At 40.8% G+C, this 25,166-nt stretch overlaps 1 protein-coding gene across 2 annotated transcripts; it reads left to right on the top strand.

The window, feature by feature from the left end:
• Positions 1-7,566: 7,566 nt before the first annotated feature.
• Positions 7,567-23,691, top strand: FAM98A (family with sequence similarity 98 member A). Of its 2 annotated transcripts, XM_027453937.3 has the most exons (9): positions 7,567-7,847; positions 8,049-8,128; positions 10,325-10,473; positions 12,016-12,150; positions 14,507-14,691; positions 16,067-16,147; positions 17,503-17,619; positions 20,229-20,396; positions 21,825-23,691. In XM_027453937.3, exons 1-9 carry the CDS (start codon positions 7,806-7,808, stop codon positions 22,569-22,571), a joined length of 1,704 nt encoding a protein of 567 aa, XP_027309738.1. In that variant the 5' UTR covers positions 7,567-7,805; the 3' UTR covers positions 22,572-23,691. The 2 variants fall into 2 exon arrangements, with proteins under 2 accessions (XP_027309738.1, XP_027309740.1); XM_027453939.3 differs by lacking the exon at positions 10,325-10,473 and having other exon boundaries at positions 7,800-7,847.
• The last annotated feature ends 1,475 nt before the right edge of the window (positions 23,692-25,166 follow it).

The following is a 25,166-nucleotide window of genomic DNA, read 5'->3' as shown; positions in this document are numbered from 1 at the left end:
CTTTCTTCTTGATTTGCTTCCTTTTTTTTTTTTTTTTTTTTAACTCTAGGGAAGAGTTTTATTTCAAGTAGTTTCTACCTCCTGTAGTAGCTGGTAAAATCGAGAAACTGTAGACAATGAAGACATTCAGCACGTAGCCTGCTCAGTAAAAGGCTGGTTTATTCCCAGCTGAAATCAATGGAAGAACTTCTGTCAACAGCATCAGTGGAAGTTTGTCTGAAGTCCTGAGCCTTGTGTAAACTTGGGGGGAGGAGGGCAAACAAGCAGAGTTCATGTTTCTGTAATCACTACCAGCCTGCGGACCTCCAGAGGGGGACAAACGAGCTTTTCTGTTGCTGTGACTGTGTGTAAAGATGGTACTAAATGCTTTTCAGAGTCATTATGGTGCTTTGCTGAATTTGTAAATCTAGTGCAAGTGGTCAAGTCACCAAAAAAAAGGTAATTAAGAAGGGAAGAAGGTTTTGAGAGAGGCTCTTTGACCTCTTTTTGTGATTTTAAGCAGTTACTGCATATAAAAATAAACGGAATGTAAGAAGTATTTGTTAGTATCATTGCCCTACTTTCTTCAAATAACCATTTGCTGTCAAACCCAAAGAAAACAAGGTTTGACATGCTTTTGATGCTTTCTAAAATGGAAGTTGGGTAATGAGTAGGTTGTTTAAATCCTGTTTTTATTTTTATTTTTAAATGAACTCCTTTGTAGTTGTTTCTTGGTTTTCTCCTATAAATGTCTTTCTGATTATATATCTAAGTTTATTTGTTCACAGTTGACAGCTAATTTTTTTATTTTTATTTTTTACCCTTGTGTCCTTTCTAATTTTTTCAGTGAAGTGCTTGGTGCCTTGTAAATCTAAAGTGGAAGAGGGAGCCTGTGTTTCTTGCCTGCCTTGTATTGAAGGATAGCTGTGCAGGGAAGGGAGATGCTGAGCGAAGGCTGCCTTTTTTCCACAGTTCTGCATTTAGATGGTGCTGATTTGGGATGCAGACCACCTGGATAGTTTCATTGCTCAGATTCATTTTCACGAAGGTCTCGGTGTATGCAACGGTAGACAGAAACACATTCGGACAATCACCTTCTTCAGACATCCTTACTGCATGCTGCATTACCTCTGTGGGATGTACTCTTGAATAACTTTATCTGGGTGGAAAGGACACCGACATCCATCCAATATCCTTTTGATCTGCTCTCCTACAGTTGCTTCTACAACTAGCAGTGGTGGTCAGCGCAGAACCCAGCTGGCCATGAATGAAGAGCAAGCTAGCACCAAAGGAAAGCAAGAGCTTTGCGAACGACAAACTGAGAGTTGTTACCCTGTATTTGTCTTCAGCTTTCCAGAAGCTGAACCTCCGTGTGATACGAGTTGAATAGCACTTTTTTTCACGCCCTTTTGTCAATTGTTCTTCTGTGCCCGAGCAGAGCAGGGTGCTCTATTCCACCCGGGAAAAAAGATTCTTGTGGTCTCTTGAGGTAGGAGTAAAAGGTGCTCCTGGAGCTGCTGGAATGGGCAGAAACAAAATGGATGGTGTAGACTCTGACGTGATGTGCAGGCAGATTGGTGGACAGAGGTTGTTGTGCAATTTTGTGAAATGGCATGTATATTTTTATTTATGTATTCTTTTTTTTCCCTTTTTTTTTTTTTTTTTTTTTGCTATGGTTTCCAGAGGCATGCAGTAAATGATTTACCTACCTACTGTACTGATCCCCTGTGCTGGCAGAGCTGTAGCATAGTGCACTGACTGGGAAGCCTTAAGTTCTAGGCTGGCCTTGGATTCTTGACTCCAGATCCTCAGGAGGAGGGGTGAGTTAATGGAGGGGGATTTTCCTGGGTGTTTGAATGGTGCAATACGGCGTTACCTCTCCTTCCTGCCCTAGTTCTCTAAAAGCTGCCTTTCTCCTGCTTTTTAGCAAGCTGTTGATAGGGAGTAAATAAGCCTATTTGAATATTTCTTTCTTTACACTACAAACCAAGCAGAAATACCTAGTAAAATTCCAAGGATGATGAATTAACTCCAGGCATTCGTTTCACATTGCAACCTTCAGTTTGCCATGTTGGAGGCTGGCAGGAAGGCCTTTCTCCTGGGTGAAGTCTTATTGCAGAGCAGAGCTTTATTAGCAGGAAGTGGAAGAAGAGCCATGGAAAAGCTGCTGGCATTTTGTCAGTATTTATTGTAAATCCTGGTGTTTTAAAATATTCCTTCATGTTTCCAGCATTGTTACGTTGTTTGTTTTTTTTTTTTTTTTGTTTGTTTGTTTTTTCCAAATGTATGTGTTTTACTGGTAGAAATTACAAGTAGCAGACTAAGATACAAGGTCTCTGCCACTCCTTAATTATTGCCAAGAGTGGAAATAACTGCCTAACTCTTAGCTAAGGGAAGCTGCATGAAGATCTGAAGTTTTGCCCTTAGAAAGATATAATTTGTCTTTGCCCACTTTCTTCCTATTTTTTAGGCTGGTAAACCCCAAATGTTTTTTCAGAAGTAGCAAGTGTAGTAAGTAATGATAGCGGGTCTCTTTTAAAAAAGCAGCTACAAAAACAAACTGAAACCGTCCCCCAAACCAGTGTGTTCCAAAGCATGCTGAGATTATATTTCTTCAGTGCAGTGACAGGTTTAGAGTTGATAACTCATTTCCCCAGAGACTGGAACTACAGCAGCAAGAATGCCTGCTTAATGTGTTGCAGAACAGAGATTTCTTTTTTCCCGAGGAAGGGCAGGAGATACCATGTGAGACAGGTCTTCCTGTGGCACTTAATATAATATTGTGTTGGTTTATTACTCTCTCACAATGTTACAGAAGGGGAAGGGGAGCAAAATCATCTTCTGGAATAGAATTTAGCTCTTTTGCCCCCCTTCATGGAGTAAATTCAAGCAGCCTATTTGCCATCGCTGTGGGAGTACAGAGCAGCTGAGGGTTTTACGCAATCTCTCTGCCTGTATCCATCATGAGAAGAAAGAGATACAGGTCATGGTTCCTAGGCCACCTCTTCTGTTAACTGTTTTCAGCTAGTATGGTTGTATTCTTGGCTGTGATCAACTTGGGCCAAATAAAGCAGCTCTAGCCTGTTACTTTCTGTCTAAGAGCAGAAAATCGAGGCTCCATCTTTAGTTTTAATGTCTTTTTTTGTTTTGTGATCCACCTGTACCTCTTCTTGAGTTGTCCTGTTGCTTGCAGTGAGAAGACTGAGTGCCATAAGTTGTCAGTTCTAGGCTCTGGTAAAGTTAGGCAAGCTGCTGTCATTATTCCCAGAAGGCTGCTACAGCAGCTGGAGATGCAGAGAGCAGAGCCATCAAAATTGCAAGGGAAGGTGGTGGCGAATGCTTGAGTAGCTGCAGCAAACAAGCTGCTTCGTGAGATGCAGTGTTCCCTTTTACCAATAGGCTGACTGGAGAACCTTCAGTTTAGAGAGCAAAGCACATATATAAGGTGATGTTATAAACACTATAAATAAAAACACTTTATTTTTAAAATTTATATTTATATTTATAAATAAAACACTTTTTAAAAAAAAAAATAAGCTTCTTTGTGACAGTGCTTTAGACAGAATCGAAACTGAAATAGTACCGATTAGTTGGGATATAACCCTGTTCAGTTTGGCTGATGAATGTAGAACTAAACATAATCGTTGAAGCAAAATAACACTTCAGGATTAGAGGTAGCTGTGAAGACTATGAAAAACCAATCCGATAAAGAAATGGTAGGGATGATCCTCACGTCAGTACTTGCATTAGGCCATGCTCATCTCCTGTCAGATATGAGAAAACAGAAAGAAAGGGAAAATGACAGATAATTAGATGAGAGAAGGACTCAGGAGCTATGTACCTGAAAGATAGTATCTAGAAATGCTAGGTTAGCAGAACAAGAGAACAAAGTCCATTAGCAAAGGCGTATCAGTCACTGCTTTTTCTCACAAGAACTGAAGGCTTAATGCAATTAAACCCATTTAGTATGGCAATTTTCAGGTACTTTTTACAGTTCATGTCCTCTGGCAGTTAGTTTCACAGATTATATTACTTTACCAAGGGTACGAGAGAGGTTCAAAACCAGTACATCTTAATTGTGTCTTTAGCCATGTTGTGTCTTTAGCCAGGATTGCAAAAACAACTCGTACTTGTATTTCATACATTCAGCAGAATGGATTCAATTTGACTGGTGGAAAAAAAAATAATTTCATACATAATTGGCTGCAGTACTTCATAATTAACATTTGATCTTATCTGGCATTTGGCAGAAGACACAGGTGTGGGCAGCCTGCTTCAAGCTGGCTACAGGTTCCACAGAGAGAGATCAGCTGAGATGCTGACTTGTATTATTCCTCTGAGGCTTAAATTTGTGTTTCAGAACTGAAGAAAAATGTAGGACTGTAAGATGAAACCATCTGCTTTATAAGGTTAGCATTCTATACCAAAGCATTAAATATCTAACTTCTAGTTATTCTAGTTCTTAAAATCTTCATGTACTCTCTGTATTCGCTGTATGTCCAATTACAGCTATTTTCGTGCTGTTTTAAGCTTTCTAGGCTTCTTTCAGTCTCTCAAGTGCTTTTGGTATTGAAAACTTTTAATGCAGAGGGGAAGGAATCAAAAGGTCCTGAGATTTGGGATTATAATAGTCAAACTCAACAGATGGTCAGCAGGCGGGATTTGAGGATGAGCATTGAGTTTGCTGTAACAAGCCCATTCCCTTTCCTGGCTTTTGGTTAATTTCCACAGGAGCTATGAACGTGTTACCTGGAGCTGCTGGACTTCTGGAATCCTCTTCTGAAAAGGTGGGTGCACATTTGCATGCCTGGAATGGTATCTCTTTCCCTTCGCTTTGGTAATTCTTTTCATTATTACTAAAATGGTTATTCAGTGAGGATTTTCTATATTCTTAATGGTTAAACATGTTTTTCACGGGTGTATTTGTAATGTGAGTTCTTTTGCTGGCATCCAAGAAGACTCTGTATGTGTGGATGCTTCTTTTCTCTTGATTAAACAGTATTATATTAAAAACAAACATTAAACATTTATGAAATAATTCTGGACCCTGAGTGCTGTTTGTTTGAAAACTATTTTCTAAAGAGGATTAAAAAGTGCAAGCTACTCAAAGATCTAATAGCAAGAGAGGGGGCTAGTTTCTGAAGCTTCTTGATTCATAGGGCCTTCGTGGCCCTACAGTAACAGCTTCTTTATGTCTTGGAAGTGCTGCTCAAAGTGCTTTTTAAAACTCCTGCCTCAGGATTAGCCTGGATTCTTGCTATTATTTTGCAACTCGGCCACCACGTTAAACTATTATTGCAAACTTTCTTCTCATGTGATTGCAAGAAGTCTCTTCTTAACTCTGCAAAATTACTTCACCTAAGGGAAAATACTGCCCTGTTTCACCACCAAAAATGCCCTGACAGCAGCTATGAAGCTGAAAAGAATAAAGAAAACGGACAGTCTGCCTTTTTGCATAGGTTTATCATAGCAGTTGACTATTCTAGAAAATAATGTGTGATAAAATGTTTTCCAGTATGCAGATGGGCTCGTCCTGCTTTATATATGTGATAAGAAAACACAAACTAGTTTGCTGCTGCTGCTCAGGGAAAGAAAGCACTTCAGAAATACTTCTATTCCCCACAGGAGCTCCATGCAATGTTAATGTGATTCCTAGCAACAGTGTCCTTCCTTAAATTGCTGCTGCAGAAGCTCTTTAGTAAACTAATTGCCATAGCACTGAAATCCTCCCTCTAACAGAGGAGTCATCTGAGGATGTCTAGAAGAGCCTGACAATACTTTTATCTATTATTTTTTTTTTAGTAACCAAAGCTGCAGAGTAGAAGAGATCCAGCTGCTCTAGAAAATAGGCATATATTTTTGCTCATAAGGTAATCGGGATCATACTGAAGTGAAGAAATTAACCTGGTTCTTTAGCAGTAGGGGAGAAGCGATGGATGGAGTTGCTCAGTCTGGTAGCCTGGCAGAGGTGAAGCTGCCTGCTGCTCCATCTCGCTGGGTCCTGCCAGTAACAAAGATGAGAAAACAGTGCTCGTGCAAATGGAAACACCACCGTCATCCTCTTCTCCTCTCTGGCTGATGGGGATGAAAGTCACAGTATGGATCCCTCCAGTAACACGCCTTAGATTGATCAATTTATCCAGGATCTGGCCCCACGTTGAGCTGTGCAAGGAGGCTGAGCACAACCATCACACCAAGAAAGTGTTACAAGCCAGCGTTTGGAAGGACAAAAAAATCCCCCAAGCCCCCAGCTCAGACTACTCATCTAGGCCAGGCTCCAAGACAGCATCAGAGATGCTTTGAGTAAATACAAGATGAATGCATTCATCTTGTAAGAATTTCCTGCTTTTATTTCAGTCTACAAGTTTAGCCCGGCGATGATAAAGCAGCTTGCTATGAACCCTAATCTGTGTGAGGGGGGGATTGTTTAAGTTGAAATAGCCTATTGCTCTTTACCAACAACTGTCGAACTAGAAGCAAACAGATGAACAGGGATACCTATATTTCTCCGTTCACATTAATTATTTTTTTTGGAGGTATTTTTTCCCTTAAATAGTAGATCAACCTGCCTTGAGCTGCAAAAGCAGCAACTGATCCATCTATTAGTGAAAAATTACCTCTTTTCTAGCCCTTTGCGATACCACCTGTTTTCCTACACAGTCCTCCCATGTTCGCAGCTTTCCTTTACACACAAGAAGGGCAATTTCACCAAGCACAAGCACCCAGGGCTCCTCAGCTGGAGCATCAGCTCCCTGCTGCTGAGGGGCTGGGATTATTTTTGGCAGCAGAGCTTTTGGCTTGCCCTGCCGCAGCCCGGCCTTTCCACCGCATGCTTCCTTTTTAGTCCCGGCGTGCTTTCTGCGGGGCTGAAACCCTTGCGTGCACCAGCCCTTCCCACTCCCAGACCCCAAAATTAAAACCAGGTGACCTCGGGGCAGCGGGCAGACCCCCAGGGCCGGCCCCGCTGCAGCCCCCCAGAAATGCCCCTTACCAGCCCCCAGCTGCACCCCCGGTCCCACACACCCACCCGGAGGGAAACGACACCCACAGGAGCAGCAATTTCTATATTTTGTTTTTATTTTCTTTTTTTTTATTACTTGATTTTTAACGTTTAATATTTTATTTTTAACATTTTATTTTTAAGGTTTTATTTTTCAACAGTTTATTTTTAACGCTTTTAATACTGCATTTTTTAGTATTTTATTTTTAATATTTTATTTTTTGTTTTTATTTCATTTCAGTTTATTTATTTCGTTTCATTTTATTTATTTCGTTTTGTTTCATTTACTTCGTTTTATTTGATTCATTTCTTCACGCCCCAGCCGCGACACCCCCCGGCTGCTGTGGGGCCCCCTCAGGGCCCGCTCCGCCCCCCGCCTGTCAGGCCGCCTCCCTCCCTCAGCCAGCAGCCGGAAGCGGCCTGGCCCAGCCGCGAGGGGGATGCTGGGAGTTGTAGTCCCGGCGGCACGCCCCTGCGGGGTCCTCGCGTTCGGAGGTATTTTGTCCGCTGTGCGCCGCCGTCCCCCCACCCCGCGCTGCGCGGCTCGCCCCGGCGCATTCCAGCACGGGTTCCGCTGCGGGGAGAGGACCTTCCCTGGGGCTGCCCTTCGCAGCGCCTGAATAGAATCACCGCCTCCTCCCCTCGTTCCGCGCTCCCACCCTACGGAACCGCCAGCCTCTCGCTGCCACCCTTCCTCTCCCTTCACCAGCACAGCGTGTCTCGGCGCTCAGTTAAAAAATCCCTCAGAAAGCACTGAGGGCCGATCAGGCGGCGCGGCGGGCAGCCGGGAGCGCTGCTCCTTCCCTCTCCCCCCCCTCCCCCTGCCATGCCAACCCGGCAGTCGGCGGCGCAGCAGCAGCAGCAGCGCGTGAGCGGCGGGCGCGTGCCCGGGGGGGGGGGTGGGCGCGTGCCGGGGGCGCCTCACGCGGCGCGGCCGTTGGGGCCCTGAGGGGACGGGGCGGGAACGGGCGGGTAACGGCTGTAACGGCCGTAACGGCCGCGGGTGACGGGTAACAACGGGTAGCAACGGGGGAGGGAGGCGCTGAGCGAGTCCCGCCGTGTCCCGCAGGTCCCCGCCTCCGCTCCCCGCCGCAGGATGGAGTTCGAGCTGCTGGAGAGCGACGTGCTCGAGTCGCTGGAGGACCTGGGGTGAGCGCCCGGCCGGAGGGGGGGGGTTCGAGGGGGCTGGGGGCGGTCGTGTAGGGGTTTTTATCCCCCGGGGGAGCTGCTGGGGGTCGCTCCCAAGCGGGACGCGCAGCGCCTGGTTTGTCAGGCGTTGCTGGGGCTCGGAGGGGAAAAGGGCCCCCTACCATATTCAGCCGCTTTTTCTTTCTGCCACGTGTTTAAAAGGATGTTAAGGGCTTGAAGGAGTTGGCACTTCTGCGCCTCATCGGTGTCATCTGGCTCTCGTAAAGCGGGCAGTGAAAACGGGTTAAAGAAAATCGGTGACGTCAGGCCGGATTGGCAACTCGGACTGTAATGGGGAAATTGGAGGGCTGAAGTCGTGGGGCTTCTAGTAACAGATTGAAGTAGCGTCAAACTAAAAAGCTGCGTGCAGCGGAATGGCTTCCGTCAGTTCCCTTGGCTCTGTAACAGCTGCAGTGCTGAAGGCCTCAGGCCATGATGATAACTGTTATCCTTCACAGCTCGACCTATTCACTGTAACCAAACTCTGAAGACATTTGTAACATATCACTTTTTTTTTTTTTAATAGCATCACACACGAAAGAGTTCTTTGCTCTATTTCTGCCCTTGAGGTGCTTAAATGGCAGCCTCTTCTCCTTAAGTCAGTTTGTTGAACTAGTGCAAAAGCAAACAGACTTGGCAATGTAATGCTCCCAACGGAGGAGCGTAGCTGTAGAGCATGGGCAGCCAGGGGTGGGGGCATGAATGGAAGGAAAATGCTGCTTGCAGTCATGAGTCTGCAAATTGGATTGCAGGCCAAAGAGCTGTGTGCCTGAAGTCGTAGTTACCAGAGATAATTCAGTTATGATGTCTTACCTATCAAAGAAGAATCCTAGAAATGTGACAAATGACTTAAATGTAGATCCTACTACAGTAAAAGGCCTGTTGCTGCTGCAGTTCTACTTAGATCTATAACTTGATGCTGCTGTTGATTCATATACGTTCCCATACACGTGTGAGGCAGGACTTAAACTCGCTCCAATTAGCATTTTGGAGTTGTCTGCCCCGCTGTGGTAAGGTGCTAGAGGTGTAATATCGGATCACAACTTCCTCTCAACTGCTAGTAAATGCACTCGGTGTTATTAATCCCGCCGATCTGTGGGGAGAAAGTTATTTTTGAGTGTGGCTTCTTCATTTTGTTTGTCTTCTGTGTAACAGCTTGTTACCTCAGCCAAACCCTTTCTGTGTGATGATCAGCACAAGAACAAAGTGTGGAAACGTACGCTTTAATGTACTCTTTGAGAGATGGTTTACTTCTGAGATTTGCCAAGAGTCAACTGAACTTACTGGGTTTCTGTGCCTTTACTGGTGACTTTACCCTGAAAGTTCAAGAGTGATTTCTGTCGATTATTCTGACTCCTGGATGTCTTCCTGTTTTGGGTGCAGAACATCAAAAATATTGTGCATTTTCTATGTATGCCCTGGTAAGCTCTGGCTTTGTGCTTCTGCCTGGTTAATAAGGCTGCCTTCTCCCTACTCTCGTCTCTCCCCCCAGCAGGGCATCACTCACAGGTGTCCTGAAAACTGCATCTTCTGAAACCAGCTCTGCAGAACCATGCTTTCTTACTCTAGGCCTGGTTCTGCTTTATTTTCCTTATGCAAAGAACTAGCTGCTACTTATTTTTCTTGTACCCATTTAAGAGAGCAACTTTTCCAAAGAGGATATTGTTTAGCATCACTTTCACAATGTTTGTATGTGTTTTGCGTGGCAACTCTTTAACATTTGATAGGAAACAACTCAAAAAGATGCACCATTCTAGCAGTAATTATCCAACATGCTGTAAAACTATGTTCAGAAACGATACTTTGGAATTGTAGTTGCCTTGTATAGCAAGGCAATATATCGTATGTTGTAACATCTTTGAGAGCTAAAGGCAAAGAAATTGCAGCTGTATGTGGTAACTTTCTCCAGGATGAAACATTTGATGATGATATTTTGTGACACAGTCTCTGTGGCATTAAGCTAATGTGCATGGATATGCTTGGCTTACTCAGACGTTTACAGTTCAGTTCAGGAATTTATCTTATCAGCTTGGATGTTCAGCATCTCGTATGCAGTGAGGGCGTAGCTCTCAATATGCATACAGCATAAAATAAATGTGCAGCAGGACATCAGTCACAGCAACCTTTAATGAACTGTGCTTTTGTTTTACTTGTCAGTTACAAAGGTCCATTGTTAGATGACGGAGCGCTGGCTCAGGCAGTCTCTCGTGGAGCCAGTTCCCCTGAGTTCACCAAACTCTGTGCTTGGTTGGTATCTGAGTTACGGCTGTTCTGTAAACTAGAGGAAAATGTGCAGGCAACTAACAGTAAGTAGCCATAACTCTAGCACAAACGTGCACTTCATGTGTGTTCTTGCATGCCATAAAGATTTGGGCTGATAATTGCTAAATCCATTGTACCAGTGAGTACTGTCTGCACGCTGTCAGATTGCTGATTATTTTCCACCTCAGTCTTCAAACTTACCTAATGAACAGCCAGTAGTGGTTGAAGTAACAGTGAACATCAGTCTTCTGATGCTAGTGTTTTGTTAAATTGTTCAACCACGGATGTTTCTTAAAGTTCATGGATGGATTTGAGGAAACATTAGGTTTTTTAGTAGATCCTGAGAAGACTTCTGTTTCGAGCCTTTTGTTTGTAATTTTGATATAAGAAATACTGACTGTTCAAGGAAACATCCTCACAACTACTGTGACCATATTTTCTTTTTTATTGTTGGTTACCATAACTCTGTCCTAACCATGTATTTTTTCCTCTATGAAACACTCTGCAGAAAAGAGCTTGGAGATGTTAGTCTGTGTTTTGGTGGAGAAAACAAATGCTAATTTTCCAAATAATTGCGATATTCTTCAGATTAAGTTGTTAAATTAGCGTGATAACCTGTACTTCCAAATATTTAGCATATCAACTCCAAACATGAGTTTAATTTTCAATCTACTCAGTGCCCAAAGATTGCTGCCTTATACCTCAACACACCTTGTTTTCCTTTTTCTTGCCGTTTTTGACATGTGCATCCTTTCTTCTGTGAGTGTATTTGGCTCTCTAACAACATAGCTTCTTGCCTCCTGTAGTAGTATGAGTCCTACTATACATTTTGTTTCTAAAAAATAATACAATGTGGCAGTATTTAAAATATTTCAAATTCTCTAAACACATGGTAAAGACGTTTTTATCTATAGCATCATCAAGTCCTTCCTTTATTTTGTGTGACTTGAGTTTATAAAAGACAGTTTTGGGTTACAGTCCCTTTTCAGAAGAAGACTGTTACTTTATAGCTATTTTTGCATAACTTGACTTAGTGTTAGATTATCTTCAGTAGTAGCACTTAGTTTCTGACACAAATATCAATCTAAGCTCTGGATTAAATGACTTAATTATTTTTAATGAAATTAAACCAGATCAATTGACAAACAAGAGTCAACGTGGACAGGAAGTAAAAAATATAAGTACTCATAAACTGTGTTGTTCATAATCTTAGCAGGATTATCTAACGTGTTCGTGGCAGGAACAATTACTTAATACTTAAGATACCCCTGTAAAATTTGTGATGCGTTTAATGCCACTCTTCACTATAGAATTTGTCAGTGGCTGTCTGTTGTAGCTGTGAACAGCTTTCAGTGAAAAGTAATTTAACAATAATGAGGGACATTGTGCATACAAATAAGATATGCTGTGTCTTTGAGAAACCCAAAGAATGCATTTGGCTTCCATTAAAAGCAGGATTTTCATGTTAAATAGCAACTGGAGGGAAACATTATTCATTTTTTATAAGAGTAAATTTGCTTTAATCATATCATCATAGTCAGTGGGAGAGTTACTAGCTGTAAACAAATCATTCTTTTTCTTCTAAGGTCCAAACGAAGCAGAAGAATTTCAACTCGAAGTGAGTGGATTGCTGGCTGAAATGAACTGTCCATATGCATCATTAACATCAGGAGATGTGACAAAGCGCCTTCTTAATCAAAAGAACTGTCTCTTGCTGCTTAGTAAGTAAAAAGGGTGCTGGTAAGCAATTTTGGTTTTGTGTTAAGAATTGTATTCTTATGCTTAGTGAGATACTGTTGGGAGCTATTTCCCCACAGTGTATAAAAGCAGCTACCTAAAATCACAAATTAATTTTCCCTGTAATATATGGTGTCAAAAAATTACACTTTTGGGTCTCATAAATTTACCAGTCACTCTACAGCCAGTGCATGATGGAAAACATTCTGAACATTAACCTTGCTCACATTTAGTAACAAAAAGCCTGTCCTACTAATTCTCAAAAGGAAATCTTGAGAGGAATCATTTGAAGATTTCTACCAGGTTTTAGTCACTGAACTTTGTCGTTTATAAAAATGACTGCTAACATCAAATGCATCAGCATTTACGAGCCCCCACCAGGATTACTTGCAAGGCACAGTAAGACTAGCATTTTCCTACACTCCAAAAATAATCGAAACTTCTGTGAAAAAGAGCGTTTTATTCCAGCTCCAGTGCTTCTGATCGTCTCCCTTAGTAAATAGCTTCAATGTTGCTTTCTGCTGCTTCAGAAGTAATAAACAGTAGCAAGGGTGGTGTCTTCCATTTACTTTTCTGTCCAGCAGGTTTATTGCTGCTTGGGAAGTATAGGTGCAAAGGAAGTAGTACTTAAATTTGGAAAAAGTGTGTGGTGTTGATTCACATTTAAAATAATTCTGACTTGAATTTTTATTATTATTAAGAATTTTAGTGCTAATTTTAATCTGATTTTAAATTCAACATATTTTTTGTTGCTTCCTCAGTTGCTGATGATTCTTTAACTTTTCAAAACAGAAATATTCTGCCTTCAGCTGAGATGTAAGAAATGAATTGCAGAGTAGGTTCCAATAATGGACAAAAATTAGTAGTAAGGCTTGATCTGAACTTGATTTGAAAGTATATATTAAAAAATATCAGATGAAGTGAGGTAATTATAGTATAATTATAGTTCAAGCACATATGCTATTCAGCCTATTCCCTGTGGGCCAAGCCCACAATAATTGTGTCTGTGACATGGTTTATCCCAGAGGTCTGTGGTGATGCACGTTTTGGTAATATAAGGCTGTGTTCAGGAGCTGGACTCTGGTGTTCCATCTGGCAGCAGTATTTTGTTTATTGTCAAATATGGACTTGAAATTCTGTGTGTAATGTGATAGTAATGCCTAAAAATTCTGCATAGCTTTTATTACCTGTATCAAGCTACCTTATTAGGTATCTTTTTGTATGTGAGCCATAAACCATTTTTTTTTTTTTTTAAAGAAAAAAGTTACCCTCTTTAAGCAAATATCAAATGGAAGATTTAGCAATACTCTTACCAAAAGCAACAAATAAACATAAGTAGGTAGGGTTGTATTGGTGAGCAACGTTGCTAGAATACGATATGAACTGCTGGCATCTGCAAAGAGAAATTCCAATTTTATAGGTAATAAGTTGCTATTGTATAATTATAGTTTACATGCTCATGAGTCTTTTTTTATCGCTATAGTTTCTTATTTTTCAATTTTTAGTCTAAGAACTAATTATGTAAATTGCTGTTAAGGTCACCCGGTATGATTCAAGATAAAAATAAACACATTTAACAATACGTTTTAATTCAAACCTTTAAGTCGTGCAAACTGCAACTAAAGGCTGTGGGCTAAATTTGTATCATCATAACCTACATCATAATGCTGTAATTGTAGATGCAGATCATGTTCAGAAATTCCGTGACTTTCATTTTTTTTATTTGTCTGATAAAGGAGGAGTCTTGCAGGTGTTTTAGCTTCAGTTTCATCAATTACTACCTATCAATTACAGTTACTGCCTTCCTGTAAACCTGAATACTCAACAGTACTTTAAAAAGTGAGGTTGTTTTTCCCTTCTGCATCTTGACTGCAGAAGTAAAGGAGATTCATCTAACATTTCATTTGTATTTAGTCATGTCCTTGCTTCATTTCCCAGAACCTCAAGGAGTACTTGCTTGTCTAGCTTAAAGTGCATGTCCCAGTCCCTCATCCTGCTTATTTTCATGTTCCTAGTCTCCTGTCTTTGCTGGGCAAAGCCTGAAGGAAAAGAGCTGTGCTCTGCTGAACTCTGTGATAATACCTGTCAGAATTGCAAAGGTTTTTTTTCCAGGCTTTAATTAGTTGCACTAAACCTTTTCCCTGTTTGCTGTGTTTGTAGCATTGGGCTCATCGATTGCTCGAAATATGAGTGTTCTGCAGATACCAAAATTATAGCCCTAACTCTTTCTAAACCACTTTATTTGCACATTTGTTGTTCGTAAGCGCTTGAATTCTCATTGGTTCTAAAACATTGAACTCAACTATATTTGATGCTGAAATCTAATTTTTCTCACCCCAGCATACCTCATCTCAGAACTGGAAGCTGCCCGAATGCTGTGTGTGAACGCCCCTCCTAAAAAAGCACAGGAAGGAGGTGGCAGTGAAGTCTTTCAGGAGCTAAAAGGCATATGTATTGCTTTAGGCATGTCCAAGCCTCCAGCCAACATAACGATGTTCCAGTTCTTCAGTGGAATTGAAAAAAAAGTAAGATCCAAAGGAACAAAACCAGAATGCTTAAGATGTTACTATTTTAATGGAATGTACTTCTGCTACCAGGAAGAGATTTGCCTCTTGTGAAAATTCCAGTGTTTGAATTGTGATGGTTTACTGGGTATGCCCAAAGTCAGAATTTTGAAAATGAATTTAAAGGCTTTTTCCATGCCAAGGCATGAGGTCAGGACTGCTGCTATCATTTCCTTAAAGAGTGAGGTATTCCTTACTCTGCTGCAGGTGTTAATGTCATCACTTGTTGCAGACATGGAAAATGCTGAGCATAGGCCTCAGAAAGAACACTGGGAAGGAAAGTATTTCAAGATATGAAACTAAGAACAAACTTCTACAGGAACCCATTGTTTTAAAAATGTTTAGATGAAAAGGTATTATAACTAAAGTCAAGTTTACACCTTTTCCCTAAGGCTCTATCAGTTTTTGTGGTTCCGTTTATTTTTGTTTCTTTACATGTACGTGTTTTCCAGGTTGCCATTTTTTAAAAAAAAGTTTTCCTTTCACTTGAATGACTTTAATAAAGCAAACACCAAAGTGGAATAGGCTATCCAGTACACAAAGCAAAGGTGGGAAGCAGAGGTTTTTAAGCTACATTATGTATAGGTTTTCTTTGCAGGGGAGAGCAGAACAGCACCAAAGAACCTTTGTGAATTTTAAAGAACAGATATGTTTATGTAGCTCCTGAAAATAATCTTAGACAAGTTTTTTTGATTAACCTTTTAGTTGTTATATTTAACCAAATCTAAGCAACTAAAACCAGTGCATCATTTATTTGCAAAAAAACAAACAAACAAAAAAAAAACAACAAAAAAAACGGTTTGGTTTGACCTGTTAAAGAAGGGGATGATGGTTTTCCAGCAGAAGTCCAAGGTGTGGAATGGAAGCAGTTTGTTTTAACTTATAAAATCCAAATGAAATTTAAAGTTCTGATGTGGTAGACTTTCTCCTTTTGATTGTAAAGGGGGATCCTTCTTTAGGTCTTGTTGTTTCACATAGTCTTAATGCAACCTTTTTGACATAAGTTTTTTTTTTTCTCTGAATTAAAAAGGTGACGTATAGAATGCTCTATATTCAAGGGGAGCTTTAGCTCATGGAAACTTCCTGTTTTAGTTGTAGATCTCTCCATAGACACTTCTCTTAATTTTCAGATAATTATAGCCATACCTACCAGAAGTACTAAAGTATAGTTGCTTTCCAAAAGAAGTGTGGTCAATTCTCTATCCCAAACAAAACAACTTGATGTTGGAAGCTGCTGTGTCATGCCTGTGACCATTCAAGAGTCCTCTCCTGCAAGTTGAGTCTTGAAAAGCTAATCGCTTAGGGAATACTTATATTTTTGTGTGTCTCCTAACAGCTGAAAGAAACCCTAGCAAAGGTTCCACCTAATCATGTTGGAAAACCTCTGTTGAAGAAACAGCTGGGACCAGCTCACTGGGTAAGTAGTTGCAGGTGTTAGTGCCTGTTTCCCTTGTCCAGGTGCATAAAGTGTGAATCTTGATTCTGTGTGACATTGCAAAATGGTTTTCTCATCCCTTTCCAAAGATGAGATAACTTCTTGCAGTGTTTTAAAATTTATGTTAATACAGGAAATATTCAGCAGTTGCTGAAGGTCTTTCTTGGGTTCACGAATATGTATGACCAGATGCACACAAAAGTTTCTCGACATAAAGGAGAAAACTATTATTTACAGTGGTGGGGCTCTGCTGACCTGTGTGCTTCTGCAGTAGCTTAAGCCTTCTTCTCCTGCCCCTTTCCAGTGCTGAGTGATGCAGCTTTGTTGAGATGTCTAGCATCCTTTCCCATAGCTTTTTTCCAGTAAACTTGTGGGTCTTCCCATCATTTTTTTCCTCTCTCTGTGCTGCTAGAGTAGTCATCTTCCTTCATTGCCTCTTCTCCAAGAAGCAGGGTGTGCAGGTAGAAACTGAGAGGGGCTGTACACCCAGGTGGCAGAACCATGATCATCTCCAGCTGGGACTTGGCTTTGTCACCTGCTGTTATAGAAGGATGTTGCCTTGGTTAGATACTGCTGCTGAACCAGCACAAAGCTGTTTGCTGCTGCAAAACTCTGAGAGTCTCTTGAGCCTCTTGCTTAAGGTTGAAGATTTTCTGTTCCCAACAGTCTGTTTCCTTGAGTACTTGTGCTGTCTGGGCTGAAATTTGGTCCCCACCACCCTCCTCCAGCCAGGCTTCAGTCAGTACATAAATATTTTCCTTAATGGTGCATATCTTATCTGTTGCCCTGACTAGTCCACTGTGTGCTTCTAGTGATGGCTTTTACCCGTAGGGCACTCTGTTGTCTTGTCTGCATGCAGGCTGTGCTTTAATCAAGATCCTCTTATAGTTCTTTACTTACTTTTAGTGCTCTATCTTTGTACTTAAGCTTGCTTCTTTTTAAGAAGGCAAGGACACCCTGGTCCCTAGGATTTAAGTTATATGCTGGTATCTCCTTCAACCTGTTGTATTTAGTGTTTTCTCGCTTTTTGCTTCTGTGTCCTGGTGGGTGTGAAGAAATGTCTTAACAGTGCGTGCAGCTTCTAAATCCCTTCTAACAGACAGCTGTGTCTGTTAGAGAAGGGATAAGGTTGAAAGTGGAGATAACAGAGCCTTTGGGGAAAATAGTGTTAACAGACATAGCTTGCTGTAGGCTCATTTGTCAAAGTAGGTGACTGCAGGCTCAAGCCCTGGTTAGCGTCCACACGTCTGATTCTCTTCCATACACATAGTTAATTGTCTTAAATGGAAATATTCTATCTATAATGCATAAGCTATATTTGCAATTTTTCATTTCAGGAAAAAATTGAAGCAATTAATCAAGCCATAGTCAACGAATATGAAGTCCGAAGAAAACTGTTAGTCAAACGTTTGGATGTCACTGTGCAGTCCTTTGGCTGGTCAGATAGAGCTAAGGTACAAATAACTTGCTGTGAAGTCCTGGTTTATGGTAATCCTTTATAATAACTATCCCTGGAAAACTGCTTCATTGTTTTGCCCTTCTTGAGTAAGAAATAACCAAAGAAGTTGTCTGCTTTTGTTTTGAGTTTCTGAAGAAGTTTATCACAACATAAGATGACTACAACATTTTCTTTAAAGCTGATTTGTTGTAAAAAGCACCATGTGAAACGAGAAGATATACAATGTATAATATACACCAAAGCCAGAACAGATAATTAATAGGCTACTAGAAAAAAAGAGTAGGAGATTACTGATCCAACCATTTGCACTGAGAGTACCTCAATGTGAATCTCTTAAGTGCTGCATCTGTGTGGTAGAAAGGCAGCTTCCTGTTGACCACTCCTTAATTTTGTGCTGTCAATAGTGATCAGATTTCCTCAGCTCAAAGTGTGTCCGCAAGAACAACTTTACAGATGCACGTCAAGAAATTCTGCTTTTAGAAATGTTTTAAAAAAATTATTAAAAAACTGTTTTCCTCATTTCCCATGTTTTATAGTGAAAAAGGAATGAGTGTTTATGACAACAAATCTGAATTACTGCATACAGCAAGTATGACACTATTTAAAAAATTGTATGCAAAGTTTTTCTAGGGCTTAAACCAAATCGGCAAACATGAAGTTAATTAGGATGCTGCTAACAGCATTTGAGACTGAGTAGTTAGTCATAAATTGTGGCTCATGAAGTGCCACGTGCTTTCCATTCAAAAAGCAACTGTGTTTTAATCATATGTGGCCTCTCCCCTTTTATTCATCACCTAAACAGGGCTTTTGCTGATGTTTTTCTCTTAAACTTAGCATTCTTTGGTGGTGGTCTTATTTTTTTTATGTTTTCTTAGTAGATCAGGGAGTTATCCAGTTGTTTGAATATTTTAATAGTGACTGAGGCAAAAATATGGACCAGGTTAAAAAACAGGTTCATTTTGGTTGTTAAAGCTTTAGTATCCAAATCCATGATTTTGTTTTTTCTTTCCCTAGGAGAATTCTAAGATGTTTTTGAGCTTGACTAGCTATATGAAAGCCTTTCAGAGAAACCACAAAGTGCATATGTGTTTATATTCATTGAAATTCAAATCTAAATTTATTACAACCACAACACTATGAAATTGGGCAATGTGGCTGTAGTGTTCCAGACATGCAGTACAGTTTGTTTTAATAGTAATTTCTAACAATGCTTTAATATGTGGTGATCATTTAAAATATTTTAAAATTAATAAAATATCAGAATATGACATTATTAACTAAATAGTTATTTTTCCAGATGGTGGAAAACTTCAGTAAAATTTTTATAGTCTGTTATTAAGGTTTTTTATTTAGGCAAAATTTGAAATTTTGAATTAATAATATCATAAGAGCTCAATGAAATTTGCTACACTTAAGCATCCACAAAAACATACTACTGGTGGATACTGTTTCTTCTGACTTGAGCCAATGCCAGGTAATGAAGTGCATGTTTTCCTTTATTTTAATAAACCTTTTTCAGCTTGTAATGTAGAAGTACAAGCTCTTGGTTCTAAAAACTTAATCCTGGAGTCACTTAGAAATACACACTCTAACCTCTTCTCAGTTCTAGTTTTCTGTCTTTAGATGGAAAAAAAGATTTTAGGATTTTAAAACTTGCTCTTAAATTCTTGCCCTACCAAGAGATTTGTTGGAAAACCAATCTTGCCCATTCCCACTGCTGTCATCTGAAGTCCAGCTGTCCCAGCAGCCATTTTGTCTGTGTGCAGATTGCAATCTGTTTTATCTTAACTGCATCCTGCATTGTATTCTAAATGAAGGCAGATGTATCTCGTGTATTAACTCATGCACTATTTTGTTACATCTGTCAATTGGATAATTGCTATCATGGTTTTAAGGTGTTTGAAACAGCAAGTACAGTACAGAAACAGCAAGTACATGCCAAAAAGTATTAGAGGAAGAAAGATTGCTTACAAGGCAAAATTGAACCCTAAGACGTGATTTCTAGCTTGGGGTCCACAGTACACAAGACAAAGGACTGGTTTGGAACAAGTTCCTGAGAGCTTTAGTTCTTCCAGTACTTCTTGATGGAACCTGACTGGACTGAAGACTGAAAGAGTTAATGTAGCCTTCTCCTGCTGGTGCAGGGTTGGTGAATTGGTGATGCAATTGTAACTGGAATGGATGCGGGGCAGGGATTAGTTCAGGCACATGAGGAGGGCTTGAGACAGGTTCCGAATGTGTTTCACTTTTGGTACCACATTAGCAGTACTTGATATAACTATATGGCACACTCTTGTTCTGCGTTCGCCTGAAAAATAAGTCTGCACATATTTTCTTAATGTTAAAATAGTCAGAAAATCGATGTCTTGTCAATTCAGTCAGAATATTGTTTCATGCATTACTTCAGAAATTAACTTGACAAATGTGGGATTTGTTGTGGTGATTTTTAGTTAAGTGATTTCTTCCTGTTTTCATATTATTTTTTTCCTATTTGCAGTGGCATCTCATTCTTCAGTGTTGATTCTTCTGGTGAAGTGTCCCATTCCTTTCCTATTTTCCCTATTACTTTAGCTGACTGCGTTTTGTTTTTCTTTTCATCAACAGAGTCAGACAGAAAAACTGGCTAAAGTCTATCAGCCAAAACGTGCCCTCTTATCTACTAAGTGCACTATTTCCGTTGCAAATCTCTTGGCAGCTCGACAGGATCTGTCAAAGATTATGAGAACAAGCAGTGGGTCCATCCGAGAGAAGACTGCATGTGCCATTAATAAGGTACTGTTGGTGATGAGTGGCTAACATCACTTCTATTAATGAATATTCAAGTCATTTGAATGTAGTAATAAATCTTTCTTATTTTAGGATTCTAAGTGGAAGTTGGATATAAGGGATAAGAAACGTGGCATTTACGTACTCCATAATGTACTGATATACAGTCTAGAGAACTTCAGTTTTATCTGTTCAGGTTCAGAGTGCCCCTTTCTTAGGGGTAGTAAAAATAAATAAATAAAAAATCTTGAACAGTGGAAGTTGGCCTGTTCTATCTTATTAGAATTACTGATGATATTGCACTGCTGCTACTTAATTCTGTCATGATATTTAAAATTCATGATATTTAAACTAACATGTCTATAGTAACTTTGTCCTATGTAAATAGAATCTGTTAAGATCTTAGATTTCTCTGTATGCAAATAAGAATTCTAGTCAAGTGTGTAGTTCTAGTAATGACACAAGGAATGTAATTTTAGACTAAACAATTTCCCTTGTTTAAGAATTAAGTTTTCACAGGAGTAAGGGGCTCACAAGAGCACATGCACTGAACTTGAAGCTCAGTAACTGTACAGAAGTATACCTGGTACTTTAAAATTTGTAGTTGTACATACACACTTTTCTCCATTTTAGGGTACAATTGTAGTTCAGATAATGTTCAAATTCCACTAGGATGGAATAGTGCTATGCTGATTTGATGTCCCAAATATTTTTTGCACCTTTTTAGCGTACTTTGAGTGAGGAATGCAAAAGAAAGTGAGTGGGCATGAAGATACGTGTGACATATACAGTATCATCAGACTGTATATACATTTTATTAGGAATGCAGTACTGCCCAGATGCTCATCCATACTCTGTTAACTGCTAGTCATTATCAATGTTTAATGTCTTCCAAGACAGTAACAGAAATTAACAAAATAACCTGCTTCATTTTTTTTTCTGTTGTATTGTTTCACATTTTAAAATGATACAAATGTCCTGTCCCATTTGTAGTCTTGCTGTATTCTTAATGTCACAGCATCATTGGACAGCTGAAGACTTACAGTCTTGCTTACCTCTGGTGCTGTCTGAAACTTGTTGGTTGGTGTGTGAAGTTCAGAAAGTTTTTCTGTGTCCTTACTGAGAAATAAAAATCTTTGCATGTGGTTTACCAAAGATATTATCATAGCTGATGGCTTCTACAGCAAATCAGAGCACCAGCGAAGAGAAAGCTGTATGGTGCCACTCAGTCTGAGATGAACAGTCTGCAGCAGTAAATGGTTGAGTGAAGGACTGTATGGATGCTGCCTTTATTTGTGAGCCTGCTGTTTGAACAAGGGACCCAGGTCTCCAAGCTTGTCTTGTTAGCAGTTATCTAGCTTGGAGTGCTAGATAATTCCTGTGACTCTTCTATGAGGTGTAACAACTCCTAAAGTTCTCTCTTACCCTTTGCAGGTGCTAATGGGCAGAGTACCTGACAGAGGAGGAAGGCCCAATGAAATTGAACCGCCACCTCCTGAGATGCCACCCTGGCAGAAAAGACCAGAGGCTGGTCCACAGCAAAGTGGAGGCAGAGGAGGAAGAGGTGGCTACGAATCCTCATATGGAGGGCGAGGAGGCTATGACCACGGGGGTCACGACCGAGGAGGAAGAGGAGGCTATGACTCATCATATGGAGGACGAGGAGGTCACGAACAAGGAAGTCATGATCGAGGTGGGCGAGGAGGACGTGGTGGTTATGATCATGGCGGCAGAGGAGGTGGAAGAGGAAACAAGCTCCAAGGAGGCTGGACAGATGGTGGAAGTGGTGGCTACCAGGATGGCGGCTACAGGGAGAACAACTACAGAGATGCAGGTTTTCAAACAGGTGGCTACCACGGTGGTGGTGGCGGCTACCAAGGAGGAGGCTATGGTGGCTACCAGTCATCTTCATACACGGGAAGTGGCTACCAAGGGGGTGGTGGTTACCAGCAAGACAACAGATACCAGGATGGTGGGTCCCACAGTGACCGAGGGGGTGGGCGTGGAGGAGGGAGGGGTGGCCGCGGAGGGCGTGGTGGTCGTGGAGGTCAAGGAGGAGGCTGGGGAGGCAGAGGAGGACAGAATTTTAATCAAGGCGGGCAATTTGAGCAGCACTTCCAGCACGGAGGCTATCAGTATAACCAATCTGGTTTTGGACAAGGAAGACACTTTACGAGTTGAGGCTGCTAAAAACTTTTGCTTCAGCAGAGCTCAAATAATAGAAACCTGGTTTAGTGGCCTGGCTTAATCTCTTCTAGAATTAGTACAGGTTTGTACACGTCAGGCAGAATCTCCTTGGGTGGGATGTTTTATACCAAGCAAAGTACAGTTTTCTGTAGACTTCCCACCCCACCCCGACCTGTCTGAATTAAATGCACCATAACTACTCACTGCACTTCACCTAAATATGAATTAATAGCTGTGCTTTTTAGATGTTGGACTGATGTCTTCTGCTCAAAACACATCTGTCTTGAGCAGCTGCCTGCTATGTTTGCCTTCCACTTTGGCTAGAGAAATATCAAGACTTGTCTGGTCAAAATTGTCTATTGCAATACTCAGTAGGTCTGCATCTCCCCACCCCATAATCATTGTTCAGTTATATGATCTAAAACCAGACTACTGCTTTTGGCTTGCTGGCCTGTTGTGCGTGTAACTTTGACTACAATATGAGAGCCCACACAGCAGATTCTACCTAACAACCAGGTTTGTTGTCTGTTATATGAGCTCTGCTGTAGATGCCATGTTTAGTAGCCTTATCTCTTCCACTAAGCAAAGTTTTTTCCCACCTGCTCAACTCCGAAGACTGACCGCCGCCAAAATCTGCAAAGATCATTTAAAACTAAGCTAAATTGTGAACTGATAGTGTGTGTAGGCCTGTAGTTAGGTGTAGCAATTCAAACTGACCTGCATCCATCCAAAACAAGTTGCTCCTCCTCCAAACCTAATTTTTACTTGAAATCAGCTAGAAAAAATGACAAACTGAAATTTATTATTTTTTTTGCAAGTTATTACCACTGGCTCAGCAAATCTAGGGCAATTTGTTTTGGGGGTTGTCTTTTTAAAGAAATGCACTACGGCCTGGGAAGATTAGTTCCTGCCTGGAGGAAGCCCTTTTATTATTGCTGCAGAAAACAAAGCCTGGCTGAGTTTGATGTTCTAACATTTTTTTTTCTTTACTGAAAGCCACATAATGCTTCTTGCTGGGTTTTTTTGTGTACATAAACATTGTCAAGCTGTGAAAGAAAATGGCTGAAGGTGTGCTGTTGTATAAAAGGTGAGCAATAAAAGTATCTGTATGTTCCTTTTTGCTTTAGTTTCTTTTCCTTCTTGGTGATGAATAAAGCAGTTGCTGCAGTAGCTGGGAACTATAGGATTTTCTGGCTGCTTCATCTATTTTGTTTTAATCTCTTTTATATGTTCTAATTGTCCCAGAAGTACTGTGCATTCTGCCTCCTTAAAAGCTGTCAGAGCTGGAGCAGATGGAAGGAATGGGTTTTGTTGCTTTTGGTGTGTTCTGTTGCACCCCTCTGATTTGGTGTAGCAGCACAGTCCATCTCTGGGGTCTTTGTATGAAGTTACTCTTAAGCTGCCTCAGCATCAGTCTCCTGGTCATGCTCCTTCATGTCCTGTGAATATGATATATTTTGGGGACTCTCTTGATGCTGTCCCAGCCTGTGGGAAATGTAGGTTCTTGCTTTCACAGCTGTAGTAGGGACTGTGCTGATAGCAGAGTGGCTGGGCTGTGTAAAGTACCCCAGGGGCTGAATTCAGATTGACGCAGGTAAAAGTAATCCAAGGATTGCAGAAATAACATTACATTTGAGAGAATCTATGTAACGCTGTTTTTGTCGTAATTCAAACTTATCACGTAAATAAGCTGATAAAACATTGTTTAGACTCTATCTCCCTGTATTTCATTATGTGATCCATCTGAAAATCTCCTGCTTAATTTGTTCGGGCCACTAGGTGCTGCTAGCGATTCACAAGCTAGAACTGAAGTGCCTTTCCATGAAAGGCACTTGAGAATCTCAGATAATGTCTGTTATAGTGTTTTGTTTTTTGTTTGCTTGTTTGTTTGTTTTAGTGCTTCAAACAGATTTTGACAAGCCTGACAAGGAAGAAGTTTTCCATGTTGAATCTAGGTCTTTGGGGGTCACCCAGATAAAGCTGTCTCAGCATAATATGGTTCAAATCACAAAGCATTCATCTAAAGATGGATGTTACTGCATCGCAAAGGTATTGATGGGTTCTTGTATCAGGGTGCTCCAGGAAAGGATCTACCTTGTGAGAGGGCAATACTTGCCTGCTTGCCTCAGTGGGTTTTACTGGCTTTTTATTTATTTATTTTTTTATTAAGATTCTTTCAACTGGGATGGTCCTGGACTGATAAAGGTGGATTGGCAGAGGTAGAGAGCCTCTGTCTGGGAATGTAAATAGTGTCAAGCTGACAGCTTCTGCTTTTCCTCACGCTGCTCCTCGTGGTAAAGAGGCTGGTGGTGTCTGTCAGTGCATTTTGAGTGCTGCAAACCCATCCCTAATGAGAGAGAACCTAGGAGGCTCTTTAGAGAGCCTCTGGTTTAGTTGCAAAAGCACCTTCAGAGAGTTTTCTGTGCTCGAGTTGCCAGTTTCTCTGCGAGGCTTTGACTTTTGCTGCAGTGGATATTCTCAACTGTGCATGCTGAGGTGGCATGGTAAAAAGCTAATGGTGGGGTTGGGGGAGAAAAGAGATTCCCCCTGTTTTAGTAGCTTTTTCTCCTCAAAATATGCAGCTTCTCC

The sequence above is a fragment of the Anas platyrhynchos genome, chromosome 3 (assembly GCF_047663525.1).
Source record: "Anas platyrhynchos isolate ZD024472 breed Pekin duck chromosome 3, IASCAAS_PekinDuck_T2T, whole genome shotgun sequence".
NCBI lineage: Eukaryota > Metazoa > Chordata > Aves > Anseriformes > Anatidae > Anas > Anas platyrhynchos.
The sequence above is the reverse complement of the archived record's forward strand: the minus strand, read 5'-3'. Positions and strand labels throughout refer to the sequence as shown.

What these genes read in the sequence shown, in the direction of transcription:
- FAM98A (XM_027453937.3), top strand. Translation starts at nt 7,806, where the DNA reads ATGCCAACCCGGCAGTCGGCGGCGCAGCAGCAGCAGCAGCGC. An exon ending in GAGTCGCTGGAGGACCTGGG is followed by an intron (nt 8,129 to 10,324) that starts GTGAGCGCCCGG and finishes TTTACTTGTCAG; the next exon opens with TTACAAAGGTCCATTGTTAG. An exon ending in CTGCATGTGCCATTAATAAG is followed by an intron (nt 20,397 to 21,824) that starts GTACTGTTGGTG and finishes TACCCTTTGCAG; the next exon opens with GTGCTAATGGGCAGAGTACC.